Source organism: Diceros bicornis, chromosome 2 (assembly GCF_020826845.1).
Source record: "Diceros bicornis minor isolate mBicDic1 chromosome 2, mDicBic1.mat.cur, whole genome shotgun sequence".
Classification (NCBI taxonomy): domain Eukaryota; kingdom Metazoa; phylum Chordata; class Mammalia; order Perissodactyla; family Rhinocerotidae; genus Diceros; species Diceros bicornis.
Window position 1 is genome coordinate 14,811,747 of NC_080741.1, and position 14,825 is coordinate 14,826,571.

The following is a 14,825-nucleotide window of genomic DNA, read 5'->3' on the forward strand; positions in this document are numbered from 1 at the left end:
AAAGGCTCAGCTTGGACAAGTACCCACGGTTCTAGGTTCAATCAACAGAGAAATCAAATCACATTGTACAAGGACTGTAATCCTGTGGATGGGGGCAGGGAGCAGCTTCTATGTGAAGCAGCATCAGACAATTCGGTAGGTGTCCTTCACAAAGAGCACTGTTTCTGGGCTCCTGACCACGAGCTCCCACACGGAGCTTCAGCCCTCGGTCTGCTTAGGAGGTATACTCTGCTGTCCCATCCACAGGCGGGGCACTGAAGATTAACGCAGGTCACTTGCTCAAAGTCACATACAGGGCGGCGGCAGAGCCTGAATCCAGGGCTGCGGAACACCCAGAGGCTGTGTCTAAACACTGTGCTCACCTACCTTCACCCTCGGCTCCATGCAGGACGGAGACAGCTTTTCCAGCCCCCAGTGGTCTCCTCCTCACTTTAGGTTGCTCCGTAAGAGGGGGCTGTTCTGGGCCAGACACTGACAACTCACAATGTTCTCAGCCAAGCTTTAGGAATATTTGAATAAAAGGAAATAGGACAGACAAGAGCTCCTCTCCTTTTCTTTATTAATGAGTTGAGATACACAAAGACTTAATAAAAAGTTACATAAAAGGCTCAAGCATCATTGAGATCTTCAGGCATCACTCTCGTTTCATGACAATGGCCACCTGTGAATACTGTGTAACAGAAGCTGGGCGCTCACAGGTGCTCGGTAATTCAAGTATCTGTCATTCGAAGGAAGCCCGACGTGGGATTTCTAGTCCAATGGGTCGCTAATGGAGGGCACATGTCTGTGGCTCCTGATTCACTGTACCACATCTGAGGGGCCTTTAGGTTAGAGCTGCCATGTGCTAGTGGGTCACGTGTCCCGGCAAAGTGAGACAGGACACACTAGGCTACTAGGCACTCTCCACAGCAAGCGCCACAAGAAGGTAGGGGGCAAAGTCCTAAGAGAAACAATCCAAGCGCCCCCTGTGTGGCAAAGTGCAGGGGAAGTCAGTGGCCATAGCCCCAGACTGTGGGGGTGGGGAGGATGGCTACGGTTACCTGCTGGGGAGAAAAGGAGCCCTTTACGGGGGGGGGCAGTAATCAGAATTTTAGAAGCAAATCTGAGAGCACACAGTGGCAAAGGCATAGGGTGAGGGGATTTCAGGAAGGGTGTGCTCCAGGGGATGTGATGGGAGCACTATTCAGGTGGTCAGAGAAAACATTGGGAACACCAGGATGTCACCAAAGATACAAGTCACATTGGGCTCCTCAGTCATAGAGTAGCATGGCCAACTGGTTTCCCAGACTGACCCTGCCAGGTGACCATGGAAAAGGCATTGTATTGGGGATGCCCCAGGGTATACTCCACTCTGGCCTATCTAGAAGTTGCCACTGCCACAAGGGCCCATGGTTCCCTAAAGCACAAAGAACTGTCTTTTAAAAGTATATTTACCCATCTCACCTCTGGTGAAAGTGAGGTCATGGGAGAAGAAGGCTGACCGTTGGCTCAACAGCAGACGCTGCAGGCCACCCGCACCATGGAGTTAAGCTGTGAGCTGAGCACAGGACAGATGCCCTGGAAGATGGGGCCAGGGGTGGGGCAGATGCACTGCCCCTGCTGGGGGGACCAGAAGCATTGGAACGCCTTTGTCTGGTTATCTTCATGGCTAAGGCCTTCCTTCCAGATAACCGATCTGCTTCCAACAAGACTCCCCACGCAGTGCTCTCAGGGAGCTGCGGGCTCCACAGTGGGCAGGGGTGTGTGGTGGTGGTCTGTGCGTGGCAGAAGTTCTCTGGCAGTGGACACTGCCTTGTGAGGGGGCTTCTTGTCCCACCCCACCACTCCCTCGACGTGAAGCATCTCCATCCTCACTTCTGCCTGCCTGCCTTGCCTCTTCCTGGGCTCCGGTGTGCGCTGCCATCACACTGCACGCAGGGCTGCTATGGACGTGGCTCAGAGGACCGCAGGGGCTGGAAAGGGCCTTGTCCTCTTAGTGTTTAAAATGCCCCTTAACATGACAGGATCTTGGGAAGCTCTGAAGTGCCTGATCTGGAATGTTCTGTTATTCTTCCTTTTAGGGTCAGAAAAAAAGGGCCATTTAGACAAATAAGTTTGATTTCCAACTAACGGAAGTCCCCACTGTCTCATTCTGCAGCAGACTCACTCTTCAGCTGGGCCCCTCGGTGCTGGCGATCTTGCTGAGTCAGGAACTCAGCACGGGCTCAGGACTGGAGAAGGATCCAGATGTCCCGATGTCCAGATGGGCGCTGCCCCAGGGATTCTTTCTCCAAACAGTGGCCAGGCCACCCGCTGAGGGATGTTCTACTTTGCCTAGGGACCTGATTTGTAACAGATGGAAAATAAGGCCACTAGCCACGCCACCTCATCTTTTGACCTTCTCTCAGGGGCGCACTGTTTTTCCTGCTGCCCGTCTACACCAACCCTGGCCAGAAAAATCCAGTCTTTGGCTCACACCAGCAGCACCTGAGAGGGAGGTGGGCATCATGAGGGAGCTGGGCGACTGTCCCCTTGCAAACAGGTGTATGGGGGCCATGTCATCACCCCAACCTTCCTTTCTCCTCCAATTATGTATGATGGTTAAGATCCAAGAATTTCGTAAAAGTGTGTGCCAGGAGGGCAACCTACTAATCAGTTTGCAAATGCTTAAGGGGTTTGCTCATTGACTGGGCCTAAGGAGTGGTAGTCGGTTGACTCCAAGGGAAGATGGCTTCAGGTCTCGGTGCTGTTTTAGTAATAACAGTATTGGATCATTTTTGGTTAACATTCTGCATGAACTAGAGTTTTCTGGATGGCATCCACACTAGCTTACTCTGACGTGGAGACGCATCCACGCCTGTGTTTGTGTGTTTGCGTCAGAGGCACCAGGTAGCTCAGGTGATGTGAGAGCAGGGAGAGACAGGTCTGAGGATGCCCTCACACAGCTGCGGAGAACAGAGAACCAAACCTACACTTCCGAAAAATGAAAGAACGCTCTGGCAAAGCCAGTCAGCCTACTTTCGTTTATACATTTCCAGGATAATGAAACCCTGTAGAACGGATGTGTTTGTGCCAGCTTCTCCCTTCAGCAAAATAAAATTCTGTTTCCTAATATCTGCATCCTCAACCATAGTAAAACCTTCTGAGTAAACACATCTCTCTTCTCTCCAGTTTACAGGCCAGGAGTAGGTCTGTTTCTCCTGACGCCTCCAGCTACAGCTCCCACTAACTTCTAGTCTCTCAGTCAGCCCACTTCCATGTTGTGTTGAGTTTTGGCACTGCGAGAGAACTCAGTTACAACAACAACAACAATATTCCAGACATGTGGTCAGAGAGGTCTGCTGAAGACTTGAAACTTCACCAGGCAGAGAGCACAGACCCCTTTAATAAAATAATAATCACCAAAATAATTTAAAAATCTACAAAAGACACCCAAGCTCAGACACTGTGGACGGGGGCAGGGGGGAGCTTGTTCATGGCTTGTTCTGTAGTCTGCACGTGAATGACACTTCCACATCAAACCAACACCATGTAGTTCAAAGAAACAACACAGCCACCAAGAGGGGGAGGAACCGGGCGGAATCAACATGAGGGGCTTGGGTGCTGCTTCTGTGTAGCGTCGCTTCCTTATCCCTTGTGAGATGGGAAGCCTGTGCCCTTTCGGCGAAGCCAGACCCTAGCTCCTCCCTGCCCACCCTCCTTCCTCCCTTCCTCCCTTCCTATGCCAAGTCCTCGGGCCAAGGGTCGTGGTTAGAAATGGTTTTCAGTGCGGTTAGGCAGTGGAGGGGTGTCGAGGGCTGGCCAGTTCACGGTCACTGTGCCAGGGCCTCAGGCCCGTCACAATATCACGCACTGCAGTTTGTGGGTGCCAGTGGCCCGGTCTCCCCGCCATTTGGTTTTCTTCTTCTTCTTCTGGCTTTTTTCTGGAATCTGTTGCCTTTTGAGACAATGAAAGGCAGAAAAATAAAGTCAAAATGGGCTGTGCTTCTCCGTGCCCCTCTCCTCCCCCGCCCCTCGGTCTGCCTGTTCTGGCCCTGGGGGTGGGGTGGGTGGGGGAGAGGCTGCCGTCCTAGAGGCTGGAGGAAGGCCTGGCCTGGATGGAGGAGGGCCTGGCCTGGACGGCATCTCTGAGGCAAGGAAAGGGGGAGGGACAGAGGGCAGGGCAAAACTCATCATCCTACAGAGAAGTCCTGACACCACGCTGTGGCCACATTTATTTAAATCACAAGCTACATTACGCGTTACATAGCGTTGGCCTCTATTTCCATGTTTCATATTTTAAATAAAGTGACAGGTCAACAGAGTACAAAAGCTTTTTACATGTTTTCTGTGAATTTTTCCTAGGTCTAAAACCTGCCCTTGGAATTATAGGTCTGTAATCCAGACTTCACCACCTCCTGGTGATAGCATACCCTAGCTGGAGGTGAAGTGCCCACGAGAAAATCACTTTGAGAGTGCATAAGTGCCGGCTGAAGCACAAGTCCCTGCTGGGAACAATGAGACATGGAGCCTGCTGAGCGTGTGTGTGTGTGTGTGTTCGTGCGTGTGTGTGTACTGGGGGCTGAGATGTGGCAGGTCAGGAAGGACGCTGTCAGAGCCCTGTGTGTGATTTCAGCAGCCTAAGGCAACAGGCTCACTGCAGGGTGTTTGAGAACCACTGGTCAGGCTGCTCTGAATGTTGGAGATTTTGAAATGATGGGCAACAGGGAGACCAGGCAGGAGGCTGTTTCAGTCGTCTGAGCACGAGCTGACTAAGGCTGGGACCCTGACCACACAAAGGAAGGTACTAGGGACTGTGGATTGGGATTTCTGACAATCCCTGGAGACGGACAGTGGTGGGGTCTGGAAAGGAGACACATGTGTGATGTGGGAATCAGAATGCGGTTGTTCAGGTGGAATGCCCAAGGGCGCTCTGACGTCGGGGCAGGGAAGAGGAGACGGACCTTCCACCGTGTTGACAGCCACGGTGTTGGGAGAACACGGAGGGCAGGATGGGGGGCTGCCCTCAGGGAGCCCGCACTGCAGGACCAGGGGAGGCCGGAGATGAGGCGGAGCTGCCGTGTAGCTGTGTGTGCACTTTACCCACAGGTAGTGGGAGGGCACAGGTCAGTGGGAGGGCGGGGGAAGATATGGACAGGGGTACGAGAAATCCAAAACAGCCCTGTACCACCGGCCTCGGCCTCACACAAAGAGCTGCGCCCCCGCAGCTGCGAGTGCCCGTCTTGCCGCAGAGGCGGTTCTGGGGGGCACGCGGGCTCACCTAATGACTCTGACGAGGTCATGGAAGGCTTTGTCGACGTTGAGAGGCGGGTCCTTGGCACTGGTTTCTATGTACGGAATCTGGAAGGCAAAGCCCCACTGGGTAAAAGCGACACTGAGCTCCACAAAGCCCTGTCCCTAAATGTAATTCCTGGGGGCCCTAAGGGGCCATGTGCTTTAGAGCCCCCCAGAACCCCGGCTCCCACAGCCTCGCCCTTCAGCAGCTCTCTAAGGTTAGAATGTTTCACTGACAGCTTTTCCAATTCCCTCTTGTTCTCTAGTCATAGAGATATTTAATAGCTCCCTAAAAATAGAACAGAAATGATCTTTTTATACACTTGAAGACTAAAGACTGTTTCATTTATCAAACTAAAATACAATCTGACTCTATTCACTTTTCTTTCCGAGGTCTATTTCTCTACCTTGGGGTGCTTCTGCCCCTCTTCCTGGGCCCTACAGAGGGGACTCTGGGGGAAAGGCTGAGGCGAGGCTGGGCCATGGGCAGGACTCTGCACCCTGGGGACCCTCGGCCGCTCCGTGGCCCCCGACCCCCAAAACAAGCCTGCTGGGCCCAGCTCTTGTTTGGTCTGCTTCTCCGAGCCCGGGATTCCAGCCATGTGTACTGAAGGCTTGTGTCTGCATGTTTAACGCTGCGGAAGCACGGCCCAGCTGAAAGGCAGCTGAACATCAGGAGATGTGGCGGAGGTGACCCCGCAGGACGGGTTGCGAGGGCCCTGTCTACACCAAGCCGCAGGCTGGCACAGGCAGGAGAACTCCATGAGGTCAGGACACAGCCCTGAGCGCTCATCCTCTCCTATAACAGGGATCCCACAATGGCAGGAAGGGCTCGCCCCACTCCCCCACAAGACACACACAACCGGCATGGGCTTCCCTAGGGGAGGTGGAGGTAAGCCAACTGGGATGAGACTGGAGAACTCTGGTATTTTTCATAACTTATTCTTGATTACAAAATAAAGGTGTTTCATTATAATACATTTGAAAAAGAAAAGCACAGTGAAGAAAATAAGAATGGTCGACAATTTAAATGCACGGGGAGGTGGGTACCAGAGGAAGTTGTTATTTAGAGGAGTATGTTGTAAACCACTGCCCAGGACACATAATAAAGTCAGCATCTTCCCATCAAGTCTCATCACAGAGATCAGATGTTCCCAGCTGCTGTGGCGTCAAGCAGGGGTTTGCTGCAGCTGACCAGACACACGGGGCAGAGCATGTGGGGCATGCATGGCTCAGACCTCTGAAACAGTCATTCACAGATATCTGAGCCTCTGACAACGCAGAAAGGAAACTGTCCTCCATTGTGGGCTGTCCCATTGGGGGCTGTGCCACTGAGACTGTGGGCTGTTTAACTGAGATGACTGTGAGCTGTTGGCCTCCCAGGTCTCAATATCCCTGACCTCACTTAATCCTCACGTTAACCCTCAGAGTTAAGCAAGTATCTCTATTATGCAGCTGGGGACACTGAGCTCAGAGTAGTGATGCACTTGCCCAAGGCCACACAGCGGCCAGCAGAGAATCAAGATTTGAACCAGGTTCCACTTCCTGCCTGGCCTCCCACAGAGAAGTGGGGGTCTCAAGGTCAGCTTCGGAGCCTCTTCCAGGTGTGGCAGGTACCCCTGGCAGTGCCTGGGAGCTGGAGTCCTATAACACCCTGTAAGGCCGGGACAGCGCTCTTCCCTACATGCACCCAGAAGGTAAGTGAGAAGGCGCCTGCAGCTGGGGCTGGGACCTCCCTGGAGCCTCTGCACATCCCATAATCCTCCAGCTCAATAAGTCCCAGGTTCCAGGGGCCTCGGCCCACTGCTGCCTGCCATCCCACCGTGTCACTCAGAAGTACACTGTAGTATGCCCCAGGTCTCCAGACAACCTCCACCTTCTTTCTGGGGGTCCTGCCTCTGCCACTGCAGAAACACTGATGTGCATTATCTGGGTCCCTAGAATTCTAGGATTTCAGGAGCAACAAGACTTAAACCAAGGAAACCCTGTAATAAATGGTGGCACCATTTATCTCCACCAAAGAGCTAGGAAATGCCAGCTTCCTGCATCAGGTATGGGCGACCTGCCTTGGTCAGCTAAGAACTTGCCCTATGAGCTCTAAAATTAGGATAGCAGATTGCAGAGTCATTTGGTCAAATGATAAATGAGGCAGCCGCATTGGCTGTAGCAGAAACATGGGCTGAGAGATTGGAGACCTGGGTTCTGGGGCGGGGGGGGGGGGGGGACACTTCACCAGCTGTGAGGCCCCTGGAATCCACTTCACCTCCTGGGTCTCATTCCCTTCTATCTGCAGAGTGGGGCTACTGCCACCCCCTTGCAGCACCCTTCCCCCACCCCACTCACCCGCCCAGGGCTGCTGGGGGGACACGAGAAGGCATTTGTGAAAGCCCTGAGCACCCCCCTCAGGGGTCCTCTCAGAAGCCCCGTGACCCCACCCAGCACCATCCAGAGGGCAAAGGGGCATCACCATGAACTCAAAAACAAAGATTTCTGCTGATATTCACTGAGTGGCTGGGCACTGTCAGGGTCCCGTCCGGCACTCAGGGGGACGCGGGCACTCTCCGTGACGCCTGCAGCTTACGTCACACCCAGCAGTCGGTTCCCAGCCCTCACCCAGAGACTCGTGAGCAGCGCCTGTCTTGGTTGATCACGCCCTCCTCCTCTATACTTGGCTCCCCTGACACCCCACTCTGGTCCTCGTACGTTCCTGACCACTGCTGCCCCCCATCTGCCCACACCCCCAGCCTCAAGCCCGAACCCCTCCCTATCTATACCCGCGCCCTCGGGCTTCACGGCTGTAAGCTGTCTCTATGCCAGCGAATCCCAGTATTTCCCACCAGCATGGTGCATCTGACTGCTGTCTTGACATCTCCACTTGATTATGCACTTGGCTCCTCCAACTAAAGGCATCGGCAGCCGGGCTCCGGGTCGCCCCACACTTACCGCTACGGTCTTCCCCTGCCCACGTACTGCAGCTCCAGTCTTCTGAAAGTTGCTCATGCGCAAAACCTTGGAGTCATCCTCCATTCCTTTCTCTCTCTCTCACCTCACATCCAACCTGCCGGCTCTCTTAGAAACACACCTAGAATCCAAGCCCTTCGCGCCACCGCCACGAGTGCCAAGCTGGTCTGCGTCAGCCTGCCCCAGGTTACCGCAGCAGCCCCTAACTGTTCTCCTGCTCCGCCCTTGCCCTGCCGACCATTCTCAGCATGGCCACCAGGGAGAGGCTGCTCAGCCCTCAGTCAGACCAGGTCACTGCTCACTGGAAACCCTCCAGTGGTTTCCCCTCTTACTCGGAGTAAAACCCCGTAAGGCATCAAATCACACACCTCCTGCTCCTTCTGCTCCGGCCATACTGGCCTCCTTGCTGTTCTTCAAACTCCCGCCTCAGGGCCTTTGCACTGATTATGCCCTCTGCTGGCACATTCTTCCCCAGATATCCACATGGCTTATTCTCTCACCTTCCCTGGGCCCTTGCTGACATGACCCTTCCCAGCAGACCTTCCCTGACCACCCTATTTGGAAAAGCAGCCCCCTCCTTTTCACATTCTCTACCCCCTTCCCTGATTTACTTTTTCTCCAGTACATGTGACCTTCTGACACACTCTAAATTGCTTTGTTTATCATCTGTCTCCTGTCACTAGAAGTTAGCACCATGAGGCAGGGAGTGTTGTCTCCCAGGGCCGAGGACTGTTCACTGAGTATGTGAAGGAATCCAGAAGGCAGAGACAAGCAGAACTGACATGCGGTGGGGCCCCCTCCCTCTACTCACAGAGCGGGCCCACCAGACAGAGGGAAGGGGCAACTGTGCAGCCCTCCCAGCGGGCAGGGGGGACTTCCACATAACTGACCAGCGAGGCCAGGGGCACGGGCCGGGCCAATGCAGGGAGGGGCGGGAAGAAGCCCCGTGACCCCACCCAGCACCATCCAAAGGGCAAAGGGGCATCACCATGAACTCAAAAACAACAAAAACAAAGATTTCTGCTGATATTCACTGGGTGGCTGGGCAAACCTCAGTTTGACCCCTTGTAAGATGGGGATAATTATATGACTTACCTAAGCATGTGGCTGTGAGGAGTAAACGCTCCCCCTGCACAATGCCTGGCACAGAGCAGGCTCAGTGAATGGCCGCTGATCCCCACGATGCTGAGCATAATCAGGAGGCTGGCTCAGAGAAGGGGACAGAAGCCAACATCTGCACAGCCCACGATGAATCTGCCATGTCAGGGGCCAGGAGGTGGCTTGCCGGCCACTGTGAAGGTGCCTGGTCCTGACATCAGAGCCTCTACTGACTGACAAGAGGGTGCTTTCTCTCTGGTCTGTTGTCTTGTTTCACACAATATCCCACATTGCACATGCCCCGCTAGGCCCCTCTGTGGAATCTAGCAGGCTCCCTAGCAGGCCCGAGCTCTATTCTGCAGACAGGACTCCAGGGGTTACAGGGTATTGACTTTCACATCCCCTGACCCCCAACACACACACACACACACAACCTACATTGTGTTTGGTCGCCATTTCTTTTCCTTGCTCCCTGGTGATTTTCCTCAAGTGCATCAAGTCGACCTTGTTGGCCACGAGGATCATGGGGAACGACTCCCTGAGGAATAAAGGAACAGCAGCTCGTGAGGTGTCGCTGCCCCCACAGCTGGTGAAGGCCGTGCAGCCACAACGCAGGCACAATACAGCCCACAGCACCCACCTGGTCGGCCTGGGGCTGACTTAGTCCCTTCCCTCCACGGCTCCAGGAAGGGGAGAGGGCCTGCAGCTGCTGGCTGTCTTGGTTTGAAGGCTTAGGCTTGCCGCAAGGAGACCAAGGGGCACCCCTGCAGCCCCCTTGCTCGGCACTGTCAGTGAGGGCAGCCAGGCACTGCTGGGCCAGGACTGGGTCCCCAGACCTGCTCCTTCCCATCTGGTCACCCTGATGCCCCAACCATGCAGGGCTGTCGTGGCCATCAGCAATGGCTCTCAAAGAGCACCAGGACCAGGGTCTGGCCCGCAGCTGGCACTTGGTAAATGGCAGCTGCAAAACGGGGCCGGCTCCCAGGGGAGGACGGGCAGGATCAAGAGGCACGTCTGCCTTCAAGATTCCCGGTGACCTATGGGACTGAACTGCTGTCCAAAGGTGAATGAAATGACAGTCTCACAGCATCTTTGGCATCATTGGGTATTTTCATCAAAAAAATTATAATTTGACAGCTGAAAAACGGTCCTTTATTATTTTTCCTTGCACTTCTTTGATTAGCAAGAAGGCCGAATATTTTCCCACATCTGAGTCATTTGTTTTCTCTTTTGAGATTCCTATAGTCACGGGCTTGACCCACATTTATCTCTTGAGCTTTATGTGTGTGTGTGTGTATGTGTGTGTGTGTGAGTGTGCATGTTGTATGTGAGTGTGAGTGCATGTGTGTGAGAGCGTGTATCCCTTTACCTGGTAAAGTTATTAACCCTTTGCCTTTGGAATAGGTGTTAACTGGATTTTTCTGTCTTTCCTGAGATTTGTTCAAAGTTAGCTGTTTTCCTATTAGTTTATCTTTCTACGTCCTTTACATTGCCTCTTTAAGATCCAAATAACTGAAAAAATTGGTTAGGCTTAAAACAGACTCCAAATTATTTAACTACTCCATATACAGCAGTCCCCCCTTATCCATGGTTTCACTTTCCACAGTTTCAGTTACTGGTGGTCAACTGCGGTCCAAAAATATTAAACGGAAAATTCCGGAAATAAACAATTCATAAGTTTTAAATTGCGTGCCATTCTGAGTAGCCTGATGAAATCTTGTGTGGGCCTGCTTCATCCCACCCGGCACGTGACTCATCCTTCTGTCCAGCATATCTATGCTGTACTGTATAGGAAAAACGGTATATTTAGGGTTCTGTACTATTCACGGTTTCAGGCGTCCACTGGGGGTCTTGGAATGAATCCCCAGGGATAAGGGAGACTACTAGCTAATGAAAAAACGAGCCTTTAACTAGGGGCTTGTAAATCTCACAGTCAAATGTGATTTAACCAGTTACAATTTATACTGGAGAGAAAATTCACTTTTCCTTTGAATGTAATAAAATTTGCTTAAATTGGAGCCGAAAAACAGAGATGTTCCTTAGGATTCCTTGATTCATCAGTGGGGACAGTTGAGGAGAGATGGGAGGGAGCTAGCTGACCCCTCGAGGCCTTGGAAGCAGTCTGGCCTCGGAGAAAGAACTAAGGTAGGAGTTGGAGGGACCCAGGTCTGAATGCAGCAATGCCCTCTGTGCCTCAGCTTTCACCTACAAATCTCAGAGCGGGAGAGAGAGACAGACAGACAGAGCCTGCTCTGAGCCAGGAGCCGGGCAGGTCCCGGGCCGCCGCCCTCACCTGTCCTTCACGCGCAGGATGAGCTGGTGGAAGCGGTCCACGTGCTCGAAGCTGGCCTTGTCGGTGACTGAGTAGACGATGAGGAAGCCGTCCCCTGTGCGCATGTACTGCTCCCGCATGGCGCTGAACTCCTCCTGCCCCGCTGTGTCCAGAACTGCGGGGGATGAGGCTACTCAGGGGCTGTCACCCCCACCCTGCAGCCCCCGCAGCCTGCAGACCCACACGCTGCTGTCACCGTCCCCACTGTGGCTAGATCTGAGCCGTCTCCACGAAAGCCCACTCGAGCTCCCTGGGCTGTGCTGTAAGAGACCGGCGGGGCCTCAGACTCAGTGTGAGGCTCTGCCTGACTCCTTTGTGGACAGAGCGGTTCCAGCCCCCGGTGCTCCCTGGGCCTTCACTCTCCGTCTACAGAAAAGCCTCATCAAGTCGGTGATCAACTCTGCTACAAAATCCTCTGGAGTCCCCGGATCTGGGCTTGGGTCCCTCATGCAGCCCTTACAGAGGGAAGCTGGGGGAAGTTACCTGACTCAGCCCCATTTCCTCCTTTGTAAAATGGAAACCAAGCCTCCACCTTGTAGCCCCTAGGGAGGAGGGGGGAGAGCCCCAGGGGGCGGCCCCGAAGAGGCCATCCTGGTCAGGCATGGTCCTCAGTCCCTGTGCCGACAGACACCAGGCAGGTCATGGGGAAGGAGTGGCCCCTGGAGAGCCAGGGTCACTCTCCTAGGATGGGGCTGTTACAGGGGTGGCTGTAGGGGGTGCTGGAGGGGAAGCAAGGGCGCTGGGGAGAACCACCTCAGCAAAGGCTCCTCCCCCATCCCATCCACCCCGCTCACCACCCCCACTCTGTGGATTCCTGAAGCCCACTCTCCTTCAGCTTCCTTCCTGCTGAGACAAAATGCTCACCTCTTGCCTGTTTCAGAGGTTACAGCCATGGCCTGGGGGGGGGGGGTGTCCCTTTAGATGGGCAGGCCTGACCTCCTCGCACCCTGCCGAAGCCCTACGGGGGGCACGAAGTCTGAACCTCTCAGCATCTGCAAGCCCCTGCTCACCGTCTAACCTCCCCATTCTCCGAGCTCGCTCTGCTCTCACCAGACCCAAATTCCCCTCTTCCTGGAGGCAGTGGAGCGGCTGGTTACAGATTTTGGAGCCATACCCCTGGGCTGAGTCCAGCTTCTCCTTCCCAGACTGTGACCCTGGGCAAGCTCACTTCTCTGTGCCTCCACGTCCTACAATGGGATCATCAGGGTTGTTTCAACTTAATTTTCTATATGAAAATATGGGGATGCAGGGGACAAGAGAGAACGGCATCGAGGACAGTGGCTGTTTTGAGCCTGAGCCAAAAGAATGGTGGCACACATACTGATGGGGGGAAGACCGGGTGACAAGCAGGGTTTGGGGGCTCGGTTTCTGAGAACCTCTCAGACACCTATGTGGGACTTCAAATAGGCATGTAGAGACTTACGTCAGGAACTAAGAGAAGAGGGGCAGGAGATACAGACGTGGGAGTTGCCAGTGTGGATGGCAAGGAAAGCTATCCAGTACACCCAGGAATGCACCTTTCCTCAGCAGGCACCTTGAGATAGTGCCCGAGAACGTGACCTTGTCCCCACAGCCTGTCATCCCTGCATATCCTCCCGAGTCACTCAGTACATCAGAGGGGCAAGGCTTGGTGGACACCAGGACCGGAGATGTGCCCCAGACACAGGAGCAGCTCATGGCTATTCTTGCTCACTCCTGCGGCCTCGGTCTCCTCACGGATGAAATGAGGGGCAGGGCTCCCAGACCTTCAGGTCCTTTGAGCTCTGACATTAGAATTCGACCTGGATGTAAAAGGGAGGTGCTAACAAAACTAATCTAAGCTGAGGACCAGTGGGGAGACTGAAGCAGTGTCCCCAGTATTTCCCAGAGAGGGAGCAGGAAGACTGCATCTTCACCTGGAGGGAGTGGAGCCTTTTCTCCTAAACAAATCCCACTCAGAACTGCAACAGTCAAACAGACGGAAATGGCGTGGATTTGGCTGAAGTGGGGATGTGAAGGCCTGAACTGAACAGCAGAAGACATTCCGGTAACGTCGTAATTAATATATTCACAGATTTTGAGGGTGTGTATTATCCAAAGCAAAAATTAGAGATCTAAGGTATTTAAAAATATGATCACTCAGAATTAAAAAAAAAAACACTCAATAGGGAGCTGAAAATCAAAATGGACCCTCTGTAAAAGAAAAATAGTATTTCAGACATTGAAGGTCTTTAGAAATTAGATTACTCATGTTTTCTAAAAGGATTCTTGGAGGATATACTCCAGCAAAGTGAAAAATGGACCCATAAAAGAGAAAGATGAACGGTATGATAAACAATGGTAAGCAAACAACAAAACATAAGAGTAAAGTTTAAATAAATATTGTTACACAATTTAAAGAGGATGAATGATGATTTAGAACTGAAATCTATGATCCACACGTAAGGATGGGGGTGGGGAAAAAGTAAGTTACTAGTGCAGTTCTTGCCTCATTTGGGAAGAGGCTAAAGATAGTGATTATATCCTGATACTGACAGAAAAATATAAGTATACACACATGTACATATACAGAATAACCACTAGAATAGAAATAAAACTCAAAACTACCTAATCATTAGAGGAAAGAAAACAGAACAAATGGGACCAATCCAATGAAAGGCAAAAATAAATGAAACAAAAATAAGAAAGTTAAAAAAGTAGACAGGAAATAAGATGGCAGAAATAAACCTAACTATGACCGCTGACAGTAAATGCAAACTGGTTAAATTCACCTATTAAAAGTAGATACTTAATACAAAATCCATTTGTCTGCTACTAAAGACACATATAACACAAAATGACACAAAAAGGATGAAAACCAAAAGGATAAAAAAGAATATGCCAGCCACATGCATCCACAAAACAGAATTCAAGGCCAACGCATTAAACAGGACAAATCTGGGTATTCACATGGGAAAATGTACAAGCATCGAGAAGTGCCCAAGTCACAAATCATAAGCATCTAAAAATGTTGCCTAAAAATATATACATAGGGGATGGCCCAGTGGCATAGTGGTTAAGTTCACATGCTCTGCTTTGGTGGCCTGGGGTTCACAGGTTCGAATCCCGGGCATGGACCTACACACCACATATCGAGCCATGCTGTGGAGGCGTCCCACATAGAAAATGGAGGAAGATGGGCACAGATGTTAGCTCAGGGCTA

At 52.4% G+C, this 14,825-nt stretch overlaps 1 protein-coding gene across 3 annotated transcripts in view; it reads right to left on the reverse strand.

Annotated features, from left to right (window-relative positions):
* Positions 1-547: 547 nt before the first annotated feature.
* MRAS (muscle RAS oncogene homolog) overlaps positions 548-14,825 on the reverse strand; it is a 56,348-nt gene continuing 42,070 nt past the window's right edge. The window contains exons 1-6 of one of the 3 annotated variants that reach the window (XM_058552297.1): positions 12,509-12,613; positions 11,606-11,759; positions 9,751-9,850; positions 5,240-5,319; positions 3,833-3,916; positions 548-2,321 (exon numbers count right to left, since the gene is read on the reverse strand). In XM_058552297.1, the coding sequence (XP_058408280.1) occupies positions 2,186-2,321; positions 3,833-3,916; positions 5,240-5,319; positions 9,751-9,850; positions 11,606-11,724 (519 nt within the window). In that variant the 5' untranslated portion in view covers positions 11,725-11,759; positions 12,509-12,613 and the 3' untranslated portion in view covers positions 548-2,185. Of the gene's footprint in view, positions 3,917-5,239; positions 5,320-9,750; positions 9,851-11,605; positions 11,760-12,508; positions 12,614-14,825 lie in introns of those variants that run through there. The other 2 variants (XM_058552278.1, XM_058552287.1) reach the window with 2 other exon arrangements.